This window comes from Opisthocomus hoazin, chromosome 10 (assembly GCF_030867145.1).
Source record: "Opisthocomus hoazin isolate bOpiHoa1 chromosome 10, bOpiHoa1.hap1, whole genome shotgun sequence".
Taxonomy (NCBI): Eukaryota; Metazoa; Chordata; class Aves; order Opisthocomiformes; family Opisthocomidae; genus Opisthocomus; species Opisthocomus hoazin.
In genome coordinates, this window is record NC_134423.1 from 9,947,941 (window position 1) to 9,963,774 (window position 15,834).

At 42.1% G+C, this 15,834-nt stretch overlaps 1 protein-coding gene across 7 annotated transcripts in view; it reads left to right on the forward strand.

Annotated features, from left to right (window-relative positions):
• The window catches only part of TLN2 (talin 2), a 207,361-nt gene that overhangs the window by 160,846 nt on the left and 30,681 nt on the right, over window positions 1–15,834 (forward strand). For all 7 annotated transcript variants that reach the window (XM_075431464.1, XM_075431462.1, XM_075431467.1 and 4 more), the window contains 10 exons: window positions 133–303; window positions 1,749–1,895; window positions 2,743–2,844; window positions 4,221–4,340; window positions 6,896–7,042; window positions 8,533–8,699; window positions 10,100–10,283; window positions 12,300–12,425; window positions 13,965–14,081; window positions 15,194–15,379. In XM_075431464.1, the coding sequence (XP_075287579.1) occupies window positions 133–303; window positions 1,749–1,895; window positions 2,743–2,844; window positions 4,221–4,340; window positions 6,896–7,042; window positions 8,533–8,699; window positions 10,100–10,283; window positions 12,300–12,425; window positions 13,965–14,081; window positions 15,194–15,379 (1,467 nt within the window). The remainder of the gene's footprint in view (window positions 1–132; window positions 304–1,748; window positions 1,896–2,742; window positions 2,845–4,220; window positions 4,341–6,895; window positions 7,043–8,532; window positions 8,700–10,099; window positions 10,284–12,299; window positions 12,426–13,964; window positions 14,082–15,193; window positions 15,380–15,834) is intronic.

Genomic DNA, 15,834 nt, shown 5'->3' on the forward strand with positions numbered 1-15,834 from the left:
GCACAGAAGCACTAGGACAGTGTGCTGCCTGAGCTAACCCACAGCCCGATGATAACGAGGGAGCATGGTTCCTCTCAGTTACACCTGAGAAATGGGGTTAATGGCTTGCTGTGGTTGTTCTGACTTTCTTAGGTAACACAGCTGGCAAGTTACTTCGAACCCTTGGTTTTAGCTGCAGTTGGTGTGGCATCCAAAACACTAGATCATCAGCAACAGATGACTGTGTTGGACCAGAGCAAGACGCTAGCAGAATCTGCCCTACAGATGTTGTATGCCGCCAAAGAAGGGGGAGGAAACCCCAAGGTACAGTTGCCGTGTGTAACTAAGGGATTATTGGAGACAGGCAAGAGCAGAGGGTGGTTGGGCGAGGGGAGAGGGCAGGTGGGGCAGAAAAAACAGCACCTACCTACTGCACAACTCAAGGATATGTTTGCAGTGAAAATGCCATTGATGACTCTCCTGACATCTCATCCGGAGAGTGGGAAGTTGTCAAAGACAGGATTCCATTCCGGCTCATGGCATCCTCATGAGGGACGCAAGGTTAGGGTCTGATGGCAAATGTCTATGCACTACTCCAGAAAATCACTGGCCAAGAGACAGCACCTGTCTGCTATGCAGCCGAGGCGGGGTCTGGCCCTGGTGCTCGTGGGGGACGCCCCATGCTGCCTTTAGAGAGAGACAGTGGTACACGGTGCTTGTTCTCGGCATCCTTTGTAACACTTGTTCTCTGGCACGCTCCGCGGGCCCTGACAGAGATGCAGCATGGCGTGACACTTGTTCTATGGCATGCTCTGCACGCCTTTATAGAGAGGAAGTGTCACATGATGCTTATTCTTTGGCGCACTCCGCACGCCTTTAGAGAGACACGACGTTGCATGACAGTTGTTCTCTGGTGCGCTCCACGTGCCCTGCTAGAGAGGTGTCGTTGTGCCGGACTTGTTCCTCTGGCACGCTCTGCACACCTTTATATAGGCGCGATGTCACGCGATGCGTGTTCCTCTACTGCGCTCCACTCGCCTTCATAGAGAGCCGTCATCGCGGGATGCTTTTTCTCAGGCAACTCGTGCTCCTCTTATGCAGGCAGCGTCGCACTGTTGCTCTGTTGCACTTTCCACGCCTTTCTCTGAGGAACGCTCAGGTTTTGTGTTGTTTTTTTCGCTTTTCTTGTATGAGTTTTCCATGAATATCCAAGCAAGTTTTTTGAAATAGATTTTTGAGTGGTCATAAAGGAGTTTTTTGGGATTGGTATTTGTTTTAATTTATTGTTTTAGAAAAACTTGTTTTTAAATAATCCCTTGGGAGTGTTTTTTGTTACATCTTTCGTAGTGATACTGTATGATTGTGATACTTGTTTTTCTTCCTTTACAGGCAGGCATTTTTCTTTTTTTCATATGTCTACACGTGTGGTTTTTGAACATTTTGTCTGGTGCAGAAGTAGATTGTTTCACTGTCTGGTGTTATATTTGCCTTCTCTTTTCTTTGTTGCTTCTGTTATGTATGAGTTGTTTTCATAATTTTTTCTAGAGAAGGTCTTGTTGCTTTTCTAAGCAATTCCTGTTCAACATTGTGCGTTCTTGTCTAAGCAAGATTTGTTCTGTCAACATTGCTGTTAGTTTCTCATCTTTGACCTGAAAGGGGATTTTCGGAGGTGTTGTGGTATTGTCTTCCTTAATTAAGCTTTTGATTTGCACATTGATCTGTACACAGAATGCTCTCTGATCTCCGTTTTCTCATTTTCTCTCTTCCAGGCATCCCATACTCATGATGCAATCACTGAGGCCGCTCAACTGATGAAGGAGGCTGTAGATGATATCATGGTTACCTTAAATGAGGCTGCAAGTGAAGTAGGCATGGTTGGAGGTATGGTGGACTCAATAGCAGAGGCAATGAGCAAGGTGAGCATAGAAATCCAGACCCGCTGTTTGTTTTGCACCTGAAAGCCAATCCACGTTGCAGGGGTTTGGAAGACCTGCTGCTGATTCACTTCAGCAATGCTTGGTAAATGACACGCTGTGACAGGAAACGTAAAGATTCTTTGATTTGGCAAATTGTAAAATCAAACTGATGTGGGCAGTGGTGTTTGCGTTAACAACGTACACAGTACCTGTTGGTAGAATGACTAAAAAACAGTTTTTATTCAGTAATATGCTGGTATTAAACTGTGATCTTAGGTCAACTGGCCTTTTGGTTTTGCTTTCTTTTTCTATTTGTCTTTCATGTTAGTCTCCTAAATGATCAACAGGCCAACCTTGAAGCAGTCTGCTTTCAGACATGTCAAAGCCTGAGGTGCTCTGCTACACTTTGTAAAGTATTCTACTGAAAATGTATAGTTGCAAAGTGTGAGTTCAGTCAAAACAATGGGCTTTTCCTATCTCAAGTTAGAGGTGTGCAGGATTGAAGCAAGCCTTCACCACATAGAGGCATCCTGTGTGGTGATCTTGCAGGAACATTTTGTTTCATAACTGTTGCACGTTGCTTTCTACGTTAACTAAGAGCTACAGATGGTTTGACCTTGCGCTCAAAAACTCTGCAGTGTAAATTCTCTGCATCTTCCATGCTTGTAATGTGGGTTAAAGTCTTTTCTGAGCTTCTCCCTACATCCTGGTGCACTGTCTTCACTTGCATGTTTTGAGAGAGGAGATTATAAAAATGAATGTATGCTACAATTTCATTATTACATGTGAAATATGCTATTTGTTTTGACATTATAATTTCTGCCTCATTTTTCCCTTTTTCTGGCAGGTGGATGAAGGTACGCCTCCAGATCCCAAAGGAACATTTGTTGATTATCAGACCACTGTGGTGAAATATTCTAAAGCCATTGCTGTAACAGCACAGGAAATGGTAAGATATTTGTTTAGAACCAAGTACAAACTCTTCTGCCTACATAAGGAACACGGAATGATTTGCACAGTGTTGTGAAACTCTTTATAATGGTACTTTTCAATAACTTTATCTCTTTAAGGGTCATGGAGCAGAGGAAGTGATTTTTATTTTGTTAATTTAACTCTTGGATCTTAATGGCGTGATCATAGGGGTGGCCCTCTGCAGGAGGAGTGCTGGATTGTGGTGCACCAGTTCTGTACAAAAGCTTTTTATTTGGCTCATTTTCTATGAGAAATAAAAGGAAAACGTTTCACACATTTTTTCATCAGCCTGTTTAATTGTCACTGAAATACTACCTTACGTTTATTGATGACTTCAGGTTACCCTTTCACATTTATTGTTTCATTTAGCCTGTGAAGTAACGTATCTTTTTTCAGACCCCTGTAATACTTACAAATGAGTGCAGATCAACATCTCAAATTGTTCTTTTCTTGCATTTCTGTGATTCATCTGGGTTTGACAAAAGAGAAAAGGACACTTGTTGAATTGAGATTTTCTTAACTCGTGCTTCACAGTAATGCTTACCATAACGTTTGCCTTTTGAAGAGTACTTCAACTGCTTGTTTGTTTTTGAGAGAAGCAAGGGGACTATTTGTGTATGCTGCAGACAGGATTTTCTACAAGATTGATTGCTGTTGCAGTCAAGACAGGCTGATGATTCTGTTATCTATGACATTGCAGCTTATTGGCAAACAGTATACACTTGTCTAAAACTAGTTTTGCCCCAAGGGTGGAATTCCATGGCTTTTACTAACATAAACTGGAGACAGAAGAAATATCTCTGTTAAAAGGTAGGCTTTTTCTAAAGAGAGATTCAGTTATTTATCCTGATGCTCTACCGAGGCTTTCTGCATAGTCCTACCTATTTCTTCTTGGTCCTCTTCCTGTATCTTAGATGTATTTTGCATCAGTCCTCAGATTTTTTCCATTCCCATGCTCCCATGACACACCAGCTGAGACTGACATGGGCTAGCTGACTTTTGACAAAATAAGGTGGCTGTGACACACAAAACCCGCTTCCCCACCCAGTCCAAGCAACTGTGTACCTGGTCCATCGCCCTGCTGTGTCAGAGTGAATTACCAGCTCTAACTGCTGCTCTTTGATTACTCCATGTGTTCTGCGAGTGCCTGGTTACCATGACTCTAATAAAGCATGTATGCTTGAGTTTCCTCGTGGAATTCTTGCTGGAGGACAGGTCCCTTACCCAACAAGCAGTTTTCCCCATTTCATCAGTGTGGCCAGACAAACAAGTGTGCTTCTAAACTGGAGCGTATTAACAAGTTATTCTTATGCCTGTATTTTTCTTTTTCTCTTGCCTGTGTTCTTTTTTCAGATGACTAAGTCGGTTACTAACCCGGAAGAGTTGGGAGGACTTGCATCACAAATGACCAATGACTATGGGCATTTGGCTCTCCAGGGCCGAATGGCTGCAGCTACAGCAGAACCAGAGGAGGTCTGCAGTTTTTAGACCTCTTCACTCTCTGAGCATGGTTGCGTCAATATGGGTATTCTTTTACTGTAGAGAATACAATAAATACAGAGCAAAGTGAGAAGGGATATTCGCCTCGCTCGGTTTCAGCAGCGTGCTTGCAGCCATTGCTGAATGCAGTGCATCCCTTGCCTGATCAGGCAGAGAATAGGTTTTGAACCATTGGGTAATGTGTTTTTTTTTTTCAAGTGTCTTTGCGATGGTTATAAAACAAATGCAGTGACTGTGTTTCCACTGCCTTTGCTTCGTTAGCCACTTCCGTACGCAAGCACTGCCTAGACTGTGTGTGCTCTGTCTGAAAGGCAAACGGACGTGCTCCCTCTGGCCCACTGACACTTGCAATGTGGCACAGGACAGCACATCTGTTCCCAGAAGAATTTCATTTGGCCTACCATGGCTTGATTGAAACTGGGATGTGAACCGAGTCAACGTTATGGGTGTACTTTGGCTATACAGATCTCTCTCTCTTATGATCTACTTCTACTTTCACTGAAAACAGACTTAAGACATGAACTATATGCAGGCAAAAACTCTGAGTTTGTTTTCATTGGATGGAAAGGAACTGATGAGCTTAGCTAAATTTTGCATCTTTTCAAAATGCCTTGAAATCTTAGAATATCAACAGTTATGTATGTGTAGGTGTTGTAAGCACTGTTTCCTGCTTATGGTTTGTGGAGCAACATCTGTTTTGGTCTTTGATATCAACCTTTCCCTCCTCCAAACACATTCTGTTCAGTGTGCCTTCACAGGCTGGGGCAGAGCTGCACATAGTGCTACAGAGTGTGTGTTTACTGACAACACACCTCAGGTTTACCACTGCTCTTGTGCACAGGTGTGTAAGATAGCAATGAGGATTTACTACAAAATGTTTTCAGTGAATGTTCAGAACTTCAAACTGGTTTCACTTCTGTTTCTCTTCAGCGCTCCCGTTGCTCTCAATACATGTGAATTGTATGTGGAACAAGTTTTCTTCTAGGAGTGCTATGAATGGGCAGATTTTTAACAACGCTTAGGGGCTGCACAAAAGATTTAACCTTTTACTTCATAAGTGTGGCTTTTTATGCTACAAGCCTTGTTACAGGAATTACCCAGTCGAAGAACAGAAACCTTTTGTCAAGACCTCGGTCCAGCTTCAGAAAGAAACAGCTTGCGATAATAGTGGACAATTTCGTAGACTGGGACAGAACCTCCTAAATTACTCAAGGCTTTTGCTTACAGACAATTTGGAAATACAGAGAAAACTCTTCATTATTTACTCTACAACTTTCTTTTCATCTCATATGTTTTGATGAATTACAAATCTATATATGTTTTTCTATTTTGTCTGTAAGCAATTTCAGGTAGAACTTCCTGTCCTGGAAGTGAGATGCAGGCAGACAGTAGGAGCACAAGTGTCTTCTGCTGACGGGACATCTTTCAGAGTCGGAACATGAGGCAGGAGAGAGACGCGGATTCCCCATGCAGTCTTAGGCGCCTCATGCTGACAGAGGAATACAGACTATTCGCTGCAGTTGCTTTAGCCTGCTACAGTGGCTGCTGCGTGTTTTCTGAGCGCAGTCACAGAAATCCTTTCACCTCTCTTCGTGTTGTGTGCCTCTGGTTATGGAGCATAGAGATGGGGGTAAGAGGGTATCTCACCTTCACCAAATGTATCAGATTATCAAGATAAAAGTGTCAAAGAGTTTCTGACTTTGTCATTACATTCTACCTCTGAGAGACTATTTGAGTGTTTCGTGCTCGGTAGCTACATGAAAAGCAGTGGCTTGCGTTAAGCTTGATATTGTTAAATTGAATTGCCATTTCTGCACGTTACTTTCTGCCTGAAGTTAAAATAATACCATTTGTGATACTAATAGCTGTGATTCCCGCTTACTTATTAATCCCAATACACACCTATGTGCCTAAGTACATGCAGGTACTAAAGCTATCACGTGTTCCTAAACAGGGACAGTGAAGCTTATGCTGTAGGATTATTAATAAATCAGAAGTGGTGAGGGCAGGATTTTCCACATTTCAGCGCTCCACGTGTACATGGTCAATTTGGGAGAGCTGAGACTGTGCAAGTTTCAAAAACAGTCGTGTATTTTTTGACCCAGCTTCAGCGTTGTAGAGTAAATGTACTTTTTATTAATCGTACATACCTTGAAAACAGCTCACACTGATGATACGGTTCCAAGAGATGAAGTAGTTTTATTTAAATGCGATAAAGTTGTGTGTGCCTGAATTATGTATGCTTGACTTGGGCACATGCCTTATGCCTTCTCTTTCCTGGGGTCCAGTTCACTAGTACTCCTGTGTCATCAATGAGCCTTTTATAGTGCTGTGCTACATGAGCAGATGGTATTACATTTGTCCTTTTTTTTCTGATCTCTGCAGAGAGTGTAGCGATGGGTGGAATATTGGTAATAAAAATTCACCAGAGTGACCATGTTTCCATTTGTGTTGACACAATGTACCAGTATGAAATTTATTCACTTTACTCTTAATTCCTTGTTCCCTGTACCTCCTTTAACATCTAGATAGGGTTCCAGATCAAGACTCGGGTGCAAGAACTTGGCCATGGCTGTATCTTTCTTGTGCAAAAAGCTGGAGCTCTCCAGATTTGCCCTACAGACAGCTACACCAAAAGGGAGTTGATAGAATGTGCTCGTGCTGTCACAGAAAAGGTAAGGCATCCTGATATTTTGCCCTACGATGTTTGTCTACCGAGCTTCCCCAGGGAGTAAACCAGTCAGTGCTTGGATTCAGGAATTTATTTTTTTTTTTAACTTCCCATTATATTATAATATTGGCTGAATTACACAAAGTTCTTACTTTTCTTTCAAGTGCAGTTCATGTGCTAGATTAGCCCATGATTAGCCCTTGCTCATATCTCATAATAAAACTTCAGTCTCATGCGAGAGGGAGACCTGTCCAGAACTCATCCCGATGGCACCTGTGCGTTATAAGACAATCCCTTGGAAATACGAAGTCCAGATTGATGGCCACAGTTACTGAGATGATGCTGGTCGATGACACGTGATTTCATGTAGCGAAATCCTCAACTTTTAAGACTGGGCCAAGCTAACACACTTAGAACTGCAGCTTCAAGTTGTCTGGGGTTTCTTGGTCTCTGGAAACATCCACTTCAAACAGATGGCCTGGGTAGCTTGGCTTTGCTGAACCTTTTTGACAGCCTCTCTCTCATTTTGTTGGGTGCGAACATTGGGAGTCAAATGTCAGTTGCCTTTAGATGTCACCACACATCACTTGTAGCCTGTGTTAGTGTGCTCTCAGCTGTACAAGTTTTCCACTGTGTCGTGCCCCAGGAGTATCAGCAATTCCAAATTTAGGCAGGGGTAGACAGTATCTTGTACAAAGAGTTAAAGCTAGTAAGGAGAGTAATAATGAATCACAGGGACAACCTGTTTGGGGACAACTTTGAGTCTGAACAGAACCTCAGAAAGAACTGTACTGTTACAAGTCAGTATACAGATCCCCAGATATGGATCCTTTCTTTCAAACACAGAGTTTGGGACTGTAGTATGGCATCAGAACAGCATCCCAGCTGCAGAGCTTTGCAGGTACAATGAAATGGAGATATCTGGCTTTTTTAGCAATCAAAAATGTTGCTAGATATAAAGCTATATATTGTCTTTCTATAATTTTCTGGAAATGCAACAGTATTTAGTATCTGGATTCAGAGTCTATACTTTCTGTATCTCTGATGTTAAAGTTTGTATCAGTGTACTGTACATGATTGCTGGGGTGCTTGAGGCCGTGTTTATTTGTGCATGCTAGGAAAAAAGCAGTAGCTCTTGGCTCTGACATTTGTCCTGGCAGAAGATCACTATGTTGCCTCTGACTGTATTTCCAGGAAGTTTAAACTGAAGTACTCCATCCTGTGATGAACAGATTGCTCTGTTCTCTCTGAGAAGTGGACTGCCTAGCTGAAATCCACTTTAATTTGAGACAATCTTTAGTCGTCACAATGACTACTGCACGAAGAGAGCAAATAAGGGAAAGGGGAAGGAGAGGCTTATTAAACTCTGCAAAATGATGCTGCAGAATGAATTCCTGTTATTGATTCCAGTTATGTTAAAGAGCTTGTTTAACTTGGCGTCCCATAATGAGACTTTCTTTCACCGACCGCCCTGTCACTTTGTATTGTTTCCAGGTCTCCTTAGTTTTATCCGCCCTTCAAGCAGGAAACAAAGGCACACAAGCCTGCATTACTGCGGCTAGTGCTGTGTCTGGGATAATTGCAGATCTAGACACCACTATCATGTTTGCTACTGCTGGAACCCTTAATGCTGAGAACAACGAATCATTTGCAGACCACAGGTCAGTGTGTCTGAAAGGTGGAAGAGCACTTGTACAGGGGAACAGTGGAGCTGGTAAAAGTGACTGGCCTGTCCGTGAATGGAATTAAATGAGGCAGGGGAGTGAGAAGAAAAATAGGACAACTGGGATATTGATAGAGGACAGCAAACTTCGCTTTGGTTATTTCTGTGAGGAAAGAATTTTTAAAAGCGGGGGAACATCTTGCCGAGAGCACTTCCAACAGCAAACCACAACTGTCGCACTATTTTGGCTTTTTTTGTTTTTTGTTTAAGCCATCTCATTGCATAGACCACCACATGCTGTTATTCCCGTAGTGAAAATTAGCCATCTGTGACATTGAAGAGGAATCTTCTATATACTTTTTTCCAGCAGCTGTTCTTGACTGTCTGCCTGTTTGTCTTGCTAAATCATGCTTATGATTAATGCCACTGTGGACAGCAGTGATGGAGACGGCACAGCTATGCCATGCATTTTCCCCTTTCGCAGAGATAAGCCTGTTTTCGCTTCAAGCAGCATTGGCAACAAAACGATCCCACAGCATTTTTCATCACCCTAAGAGATTTGCAGTGTCTGACTGTTACTTCCTTTGCAGTAAAACCCAGGGCCACACAGCCAAGACAGTGACTTACTGCTTCACAGCCTGGTTGGCCTACGCAACAATTGCACGGCCAGCACGTATTTCCCACCTTGCCAGTTGCTCAAGAAAGAGGAAAGACACAACAGTGTGTAAGTTGCTGCCATTCTGCACACTGGAAGTCAGGGATTTTCATGCAGGTGTCATTAATTCCTAGGCTGACATTTTACATTTAATATGGTTCTAGTTCTCAGTTAACTTGACTCATTTTTGAAGTGCATACTCAAAATGGTTTCTTCTTTTACCCAAATGTTGCTTTGGATTTGTTGTCCTGACATGTCAAAACATGTATATGGTGGGGAGGAACCCTGACTAGGTCACGTTCTCTGTTCCTTTTGCTGTTCTTGCTACTGCCTTCCTCACAAATTATTATTTTAATTTCCTTACAATGTGTTGGTTAAGATGGAGGTTTGACAGCTGTTACTTTCCTCACAGCATGGCCAGATTTTCTTTCGGTGTTAAAATGCAATGCTCTTTTCTGCTACTGCCCTGCCTCATTTCTTTTTAAGATGGGGTCATTTTAATAAGCTGCCTTGCATCTAGCCCAAAATATAGCACTACTGTTTTAACAGTAGTTGTGTCTTTCCACCTCCCCACCCCCCCCCTCCACTTGCAGCCTGGCCTGTGGTATATTATCATGAGTGGACACTGCCATGATGACTTACATTAGCTCTTTTGTGGAGCTGTTAGTCACTGTAACACTGAAAAACACTTTTTTTCCTCTTCTTTTCCACTTCTTTCCCTGCTTCCTCTTTTCTTGCTACAGGGAAAATATCCTGAAAACAGCAAAAGCTTTAGTTGAAGACACAAAACTGTTGGTTTCTGGTGCTGCCTCCAGTCAGGACAGACTGGCACAGGCAGCTCAGTCATCAGCTAACACCATCACTCAGCTTGCTGAGGTGGTAAAATTGGGAGCGGCCAGCTTGGGTTCCGATGATCCTGAAACACAGGTGAGACGCTTTATTTTTTTTTTCTGATACTCTTAAAGAGACCAGAAATAAGACTTTTCGTCTGAGAAGACTTTGTGGGAGTTCTGCTTTTGAGCAACACAATGGGGTTCATTTCTTATGGGACTTTTCTGGGGTTACTCAGACATGGCTCTGTTTTTTAGAATACAGTCAAGAGGTGAAAGCACTGAGTGGAACTAGACAAGCCTTTATGTAACACTTTTGGTTTTATTTCATGGGTGTGTTCTAGCTGGGATAATTCTGGCACAGTATTTGTCTCAGTTTGCTAAGTTGTGATTGGACCCCTGACTCATCCCATTTTTGTTCTAAAGAGCTTGCATGACTTTAAAGCTACTTATCCAGTTTACAGCTGGGCTGTGCACTATGTTACACATGTAGGCTAACCATCTCTTGCCATTCTGTAGCTGTATCTGAGTTGTTTTGCTTTAGCCGTGTATCTACAGCCTTCAGTGTAGATTATCTCAAATATTGCTTCAGTTGTTTGTTTGGATCTTGGTGAAACGGAGGTTGGCAAGTGTATGGCAGATGTGCCTGTAGTGGTACCAGATCAGTTTGAAAAGCCTGCTCGTTTGCATACTGCTGTGAAAGGGATGTGGGTTTGCTTGATCTGTATGACTAAACTCCCAAGATGCTCCTCTCTAGAAATATACTGCTGGAAGCACTTTTTTTTTTAAACAGAAGGATTTCCATAAAAGAGCAACGTTTGCAAAACATTTATCACACTTTTTTTTTCTCTAGATGTAAAAGCTGAGAATACAGTACTTAAAGATACTGTGTACAAGTAATTATTTATTTGGCGCGATTTTTATATTGCCAGTTTGAAATTGCAGGTGCATCATGTGTCCTATGTGGAGTATTTCTGACAGATTTAGCACACGATACTGTCACATTTTTCCATAGCTGCAACACTCACTTTACCTGGTCCGACAGAGTTTCAGATGTCTTACACTGCAAGCTGCGGCACAACGTAGGCAGTTGGACAACAGGGAGTCACATCAGTTTGTCCTGTGTCTCAGGTTCTTCTCTTATTTCTATGGTCAAAGAGCTTCTGAGCTACCAAAAGCTAAATAAACGTTTTAGGAAAAGCAAAGACTTCACTTGTATGTAAGCTACAGTGAACTCCAAACATGAAGGGATGAGGCTGTTTTCTTATTATTTATAATGCTACAGTAATGCTACTAGTTCTTGAAGTGATTATCCCACCTTTATTTTCCTGAGCTTTCTCATTTTTCATGCATCTTTCAACATTTTCCTTAAAATGAACTGTTCTGAATTCCAGCAAAATACTTAAAACATCTGATTTTCTAGTAGTGGAAAGGGCAAAAGAGGAGGGGTTTTGGGGGAGACAATTATTCCAATAATACCTTAAAATAATTAATGAGCCTATTGTAGTGTCTGTATTTTGTCTAGGCCTTCTGTCTTTGAGCTTGGGTTTAAGAGACAGTATCTCCAGATTTGGCTTTTTCTGAGTTTAAGGCCAACCAAGTTATTCAGCATTTAATTCAGTGTAGCCTCTTACAGAGCTTCAACTTGCTTTTCCCTGAAAGATGTCTCCCTCTAACACCTAGCCATAGCAAGTACATTTGATTTTTCAGGAGGCGATTTCAGAGTTGGTATATAACTGTAGCATTAGATTGTAAGCTTGTTGTCAATCTGTTGCTCTTGTCCTGCTTCCACCCAAAGGATTAAGAGCATTTAGAAAAGTAAACCTGCTCGTTGGGAAGCTCAGAGAAAGGAAACCCTACCTGCAATCAGTGTCTCAGTTTCTTCACAGGAAATAGTAATTAGGAAATCGATTCTGACCGGTTGTATGAAATACGGTAGCTATCAACACAGCTTTTCCTCTTCCAGAATATTGTGTGTATTTCTGGGGTAGAGGGTGGGTGGTACTATTCGTGTACCAGTAGCAGATTTTGTTTAGCTGTGCTCTAAAAATGACACCCTCATCCAGGCTGCTGTTTGTTGCCTAAGGCTTATGGCTGTTGCTCATTCCTATAGGTTGTCCTGATCAATGCTATCAAGGATGTTGCAAAGGCCCTTTCTGATCTCATTGGTGCTACCAAAGGAGCTGCCAGCAAACCAGCAGATGATCCATCCATGTACCAGCTGAAAGGTGCTGCCAAGGTAAAAACCTATTCTTTCATTTTATTTGAAAGTATCTCTGCAATCACGCTTGACAGACATGCAAAGCTTGGATTTTTGCAATTTCTGTTTCCCCAAAATCTCATCTCTTCCTTTGTTTCATTGTCGTCCTGGGATGATACAGAAAAGTAAGATGACACTAATGAGTTTCCATGATGCTACCGGTTTTTGTAGGCTGTCAGATGACTGCTGTGGTTTTGATGAAAGAGCTGTAATCTTTATGAAGAAAAACTTCTTTCTTTTGCAAGTCGGCATCTGAGGGCAGGTTCTTCTTTAATAATGTTATAGAACAATATTTATCCAGTATAAAACGGTACCTAACTGCTACATTCTAAATAATGACGTATGCTCAGGATAAGCATGCAACCTCCTTAGTTTACACCTTGCAGCCTGGGGAAGGGAGAGAGGGTTAAAGGCGAGAAAAACCTCCAATAACTCTACAGTAGGATACTGTGGACTTCTGCCCCTCTCTCTGGAAGCACATAGGTATCAAAGCTCAAACCTCACACAGATTACACCATACCTCTGACAGCTCTGTGCTTTGTTTTCCCTGCACCTGAGATGTATTACAACATTCACTTTCACAAAGGTCTTCTAGCATTGTGTCTACAAAAGGTTTCCAGATGTGGAGCTCTAGGTGGTATTACTCTGCTTTTCCATTATAATAGTGTTGTGGTAGCTTCTCGCTTAGCTGGAAGCTCTTCACTCCCACCTTACTTGTAAGATCTGTGCCTCTCTCCCTTTCAGAGCGCATGATAACGACATACTGTTGAGGCACTGCTTGAAAATGACCCATCTAGTCTAGACAAGTGGCTTTTTGGCTCTTCCTGCTGTGAAGAGCTCTTGGTGTTTCAAGTCATAATTGTCAAGAAGCTGGCCTTTCTATCCCTTCTTTTTTCATCGTAGTTGTCGTTTGTATTTCAGCATACCGGGGAAAGGAAAGGCGTAGTTACTACAGTGATTAGGTTATTCTGTGTCAGGACTATTGGGTTTGTAATGGGAACAGTAAAACTGATTCTATATCTGCATTTGGGCGTGAGGCTGGTGTTTGTCTGCTTGCTTACCTGGAGTTTTATCTCATTGTGGAGAATGTACTGGGTAAATTTCCAAAAGGAATACCGTACCTCGATTCACATCTCTTTCAGCTTGCAGTGTAAGATGCGCAGGAAGAAAAGACACCACCATGATCAATCTGTAGGAGAGACCTACCCTGGAAACGCTGTGAATTTTCCATTTTTGTGTAAAATTTTTGCCAGAACAATTACACTTAAGATGGTATCACTCTGCAGCAGGTTGTGCTACATTTCTGCAACTTACAGGGAGGTTTCAGAAACTGGCGGACAGGAAAGTTGGTATTTAGCAAGTTGTTGGTGTATAACAAACACAGTTCATGAAGCCTCTTAGGCCACATTAGAAGTACTCATGCTACCTAGCTTGATTTGCCTCGCTTCATACCCCGCTGTCTCTGAAAAACGGGACGAAGGAATCACGGATTTTTGTCTTCGCCTCTCTATTCTTCAGGTGATGGTAACAAATGTCACATCGCTTTTGAAGACTGTTAAAGCAGTAGAAGATGAAGCTACTCGAGGGACAAGAGCTCTTGAGGCCACAATTGAGTACATCAAGCAGGAACTCACGGTACAGAAAAAAATAGCTTTATGTGACAGTGTTTGACAATATGCTCTTACATTCACACCAGCCAGCCCAGGCACTCCTCCTCAAGCTACGCCTTTCTGCTCTGCAGTGCGTTAGCTGTAATCTGGTTCCCTCTAGCTGTTGCAAATCATCTCTAAAAGTACAATTACAATGCCCCTTCAGCCCATCTGTGTTCAGACAGTACCAGTCCCCACTTTGAGATGCTGCTGTCATGTACAAATCTGGAAGCAACAGCTGCTTTGTGCTTTAGAGGTTAAGCTTTCGCTACAGATACTCTTCTGAGTCCAATGCTGTTCCCTTCTTTCTCTTTGATCCTGGCTTTGGTAATGTCTCCTCAGCATCATTGCCATATTGCACCTGCACTTCAATCTTGTTTCTGTTTTTCCTTTATTATGAAATGATACTACCAGTGATACATAGCCTGCTATCTGATATGATGTCTGAGCAGGAGTTAACAATAGCATCTGACCACAGTTTGTGTATTTCAGTTTTCGTGAGTAGTGTGTACTGTCCGGTAATTTGAACTGTTTGTACTGTATTCACCCTGCAAAATTATATTCGTAGGTTTCTAAGGGAAACTAAGTATAGTGTAAGAGACAACATTCCACCTCCACTTTTCTAAGAGACATTTGAATATTTTAGTGATGTTCTCAGTCTGTCCTGCACTGTGCAATCAACGAGGGCTTGGTAAGGCCCAGCCTTTGCAGCGGAAGGATCTCCTTGTGTGAGCAGACCAGCCTAAGAAGCAGTCAGGATGAAAAAAGAATATAATTAAAGGAATAGTAATTCTAGTGATCCTGTAACAGTCTGAACAGCTGTCTGTAACAAACTGTCATCCAGGTAGTTAGATGGCAGATGAGATGAATGGGTTAATCTTTTTTGTCTGCTTCCCTCAGCTTATTGTTCCTCTCTGCTGTCTGGAGGTGAGCAGGCTTATCAGGAACAGGCTCACAACAAGCAAGAATGACAGTCAAGTACTCCGAATATGTTTCTAATTTCATGCTGTGCAAGGCTGCTTCCAGTCACTGTCTCATTCATGGTTGTGCTGCTTTGACTTGAACGGTATCAGGCTTTCCTCCTGCTTTCACTTTTAGGTGTTTCAGTCCAGCGAGGTTCCAGAAAAGACATCATCACCTGAAGAATCAATCCGGATGACAAAAGGAATCACCATGGCAACTGCCAAAGCTGTTGCGGCTGGGAACTCATGCAGACAGGAGGATGTGATTGCTACAGCAAATCTGAGCCGCAAAGCAGTAGCTGACATGCTAACAGCATGTAAGGTAAAGATTCACTTCCTTGCCTAAGACTGACTTTTTCCTGTGTGTGTGTCTCTAAATCCCTTGAATGTTATAGTTTCTGTTCAGTTTTCCTTGTATTAATGCTCTGCTTTTCAGATGAGAAAGTTAATGGTTATGATAATTTTAAGGGGACATCTTTCTCAGAAAGGATTTTTTTTTTTGTGCTGTGCACAAAAAAAAGAAGCAGTACTAATATTGACTTTTTTTTTTTGTGAAAAGGAAGTTTTATTTGACCTGAAATTTCCTAGTTTTCGCTCTCCTGTTAAACTGGAAGACAAACAGCCTGTGCAAGCAGTAAAATATATGGATAATCCTGGGGTCACAAATCTGATTTCAGTGTTTCTAGGAACAGTGAAAGGAATGGTGAAAGGAATCACTTGGGTCTATTTGTAGTAGCCCTTTCCTCCCTAACCAAACCGGTAGGTTTGCTCAGTTTT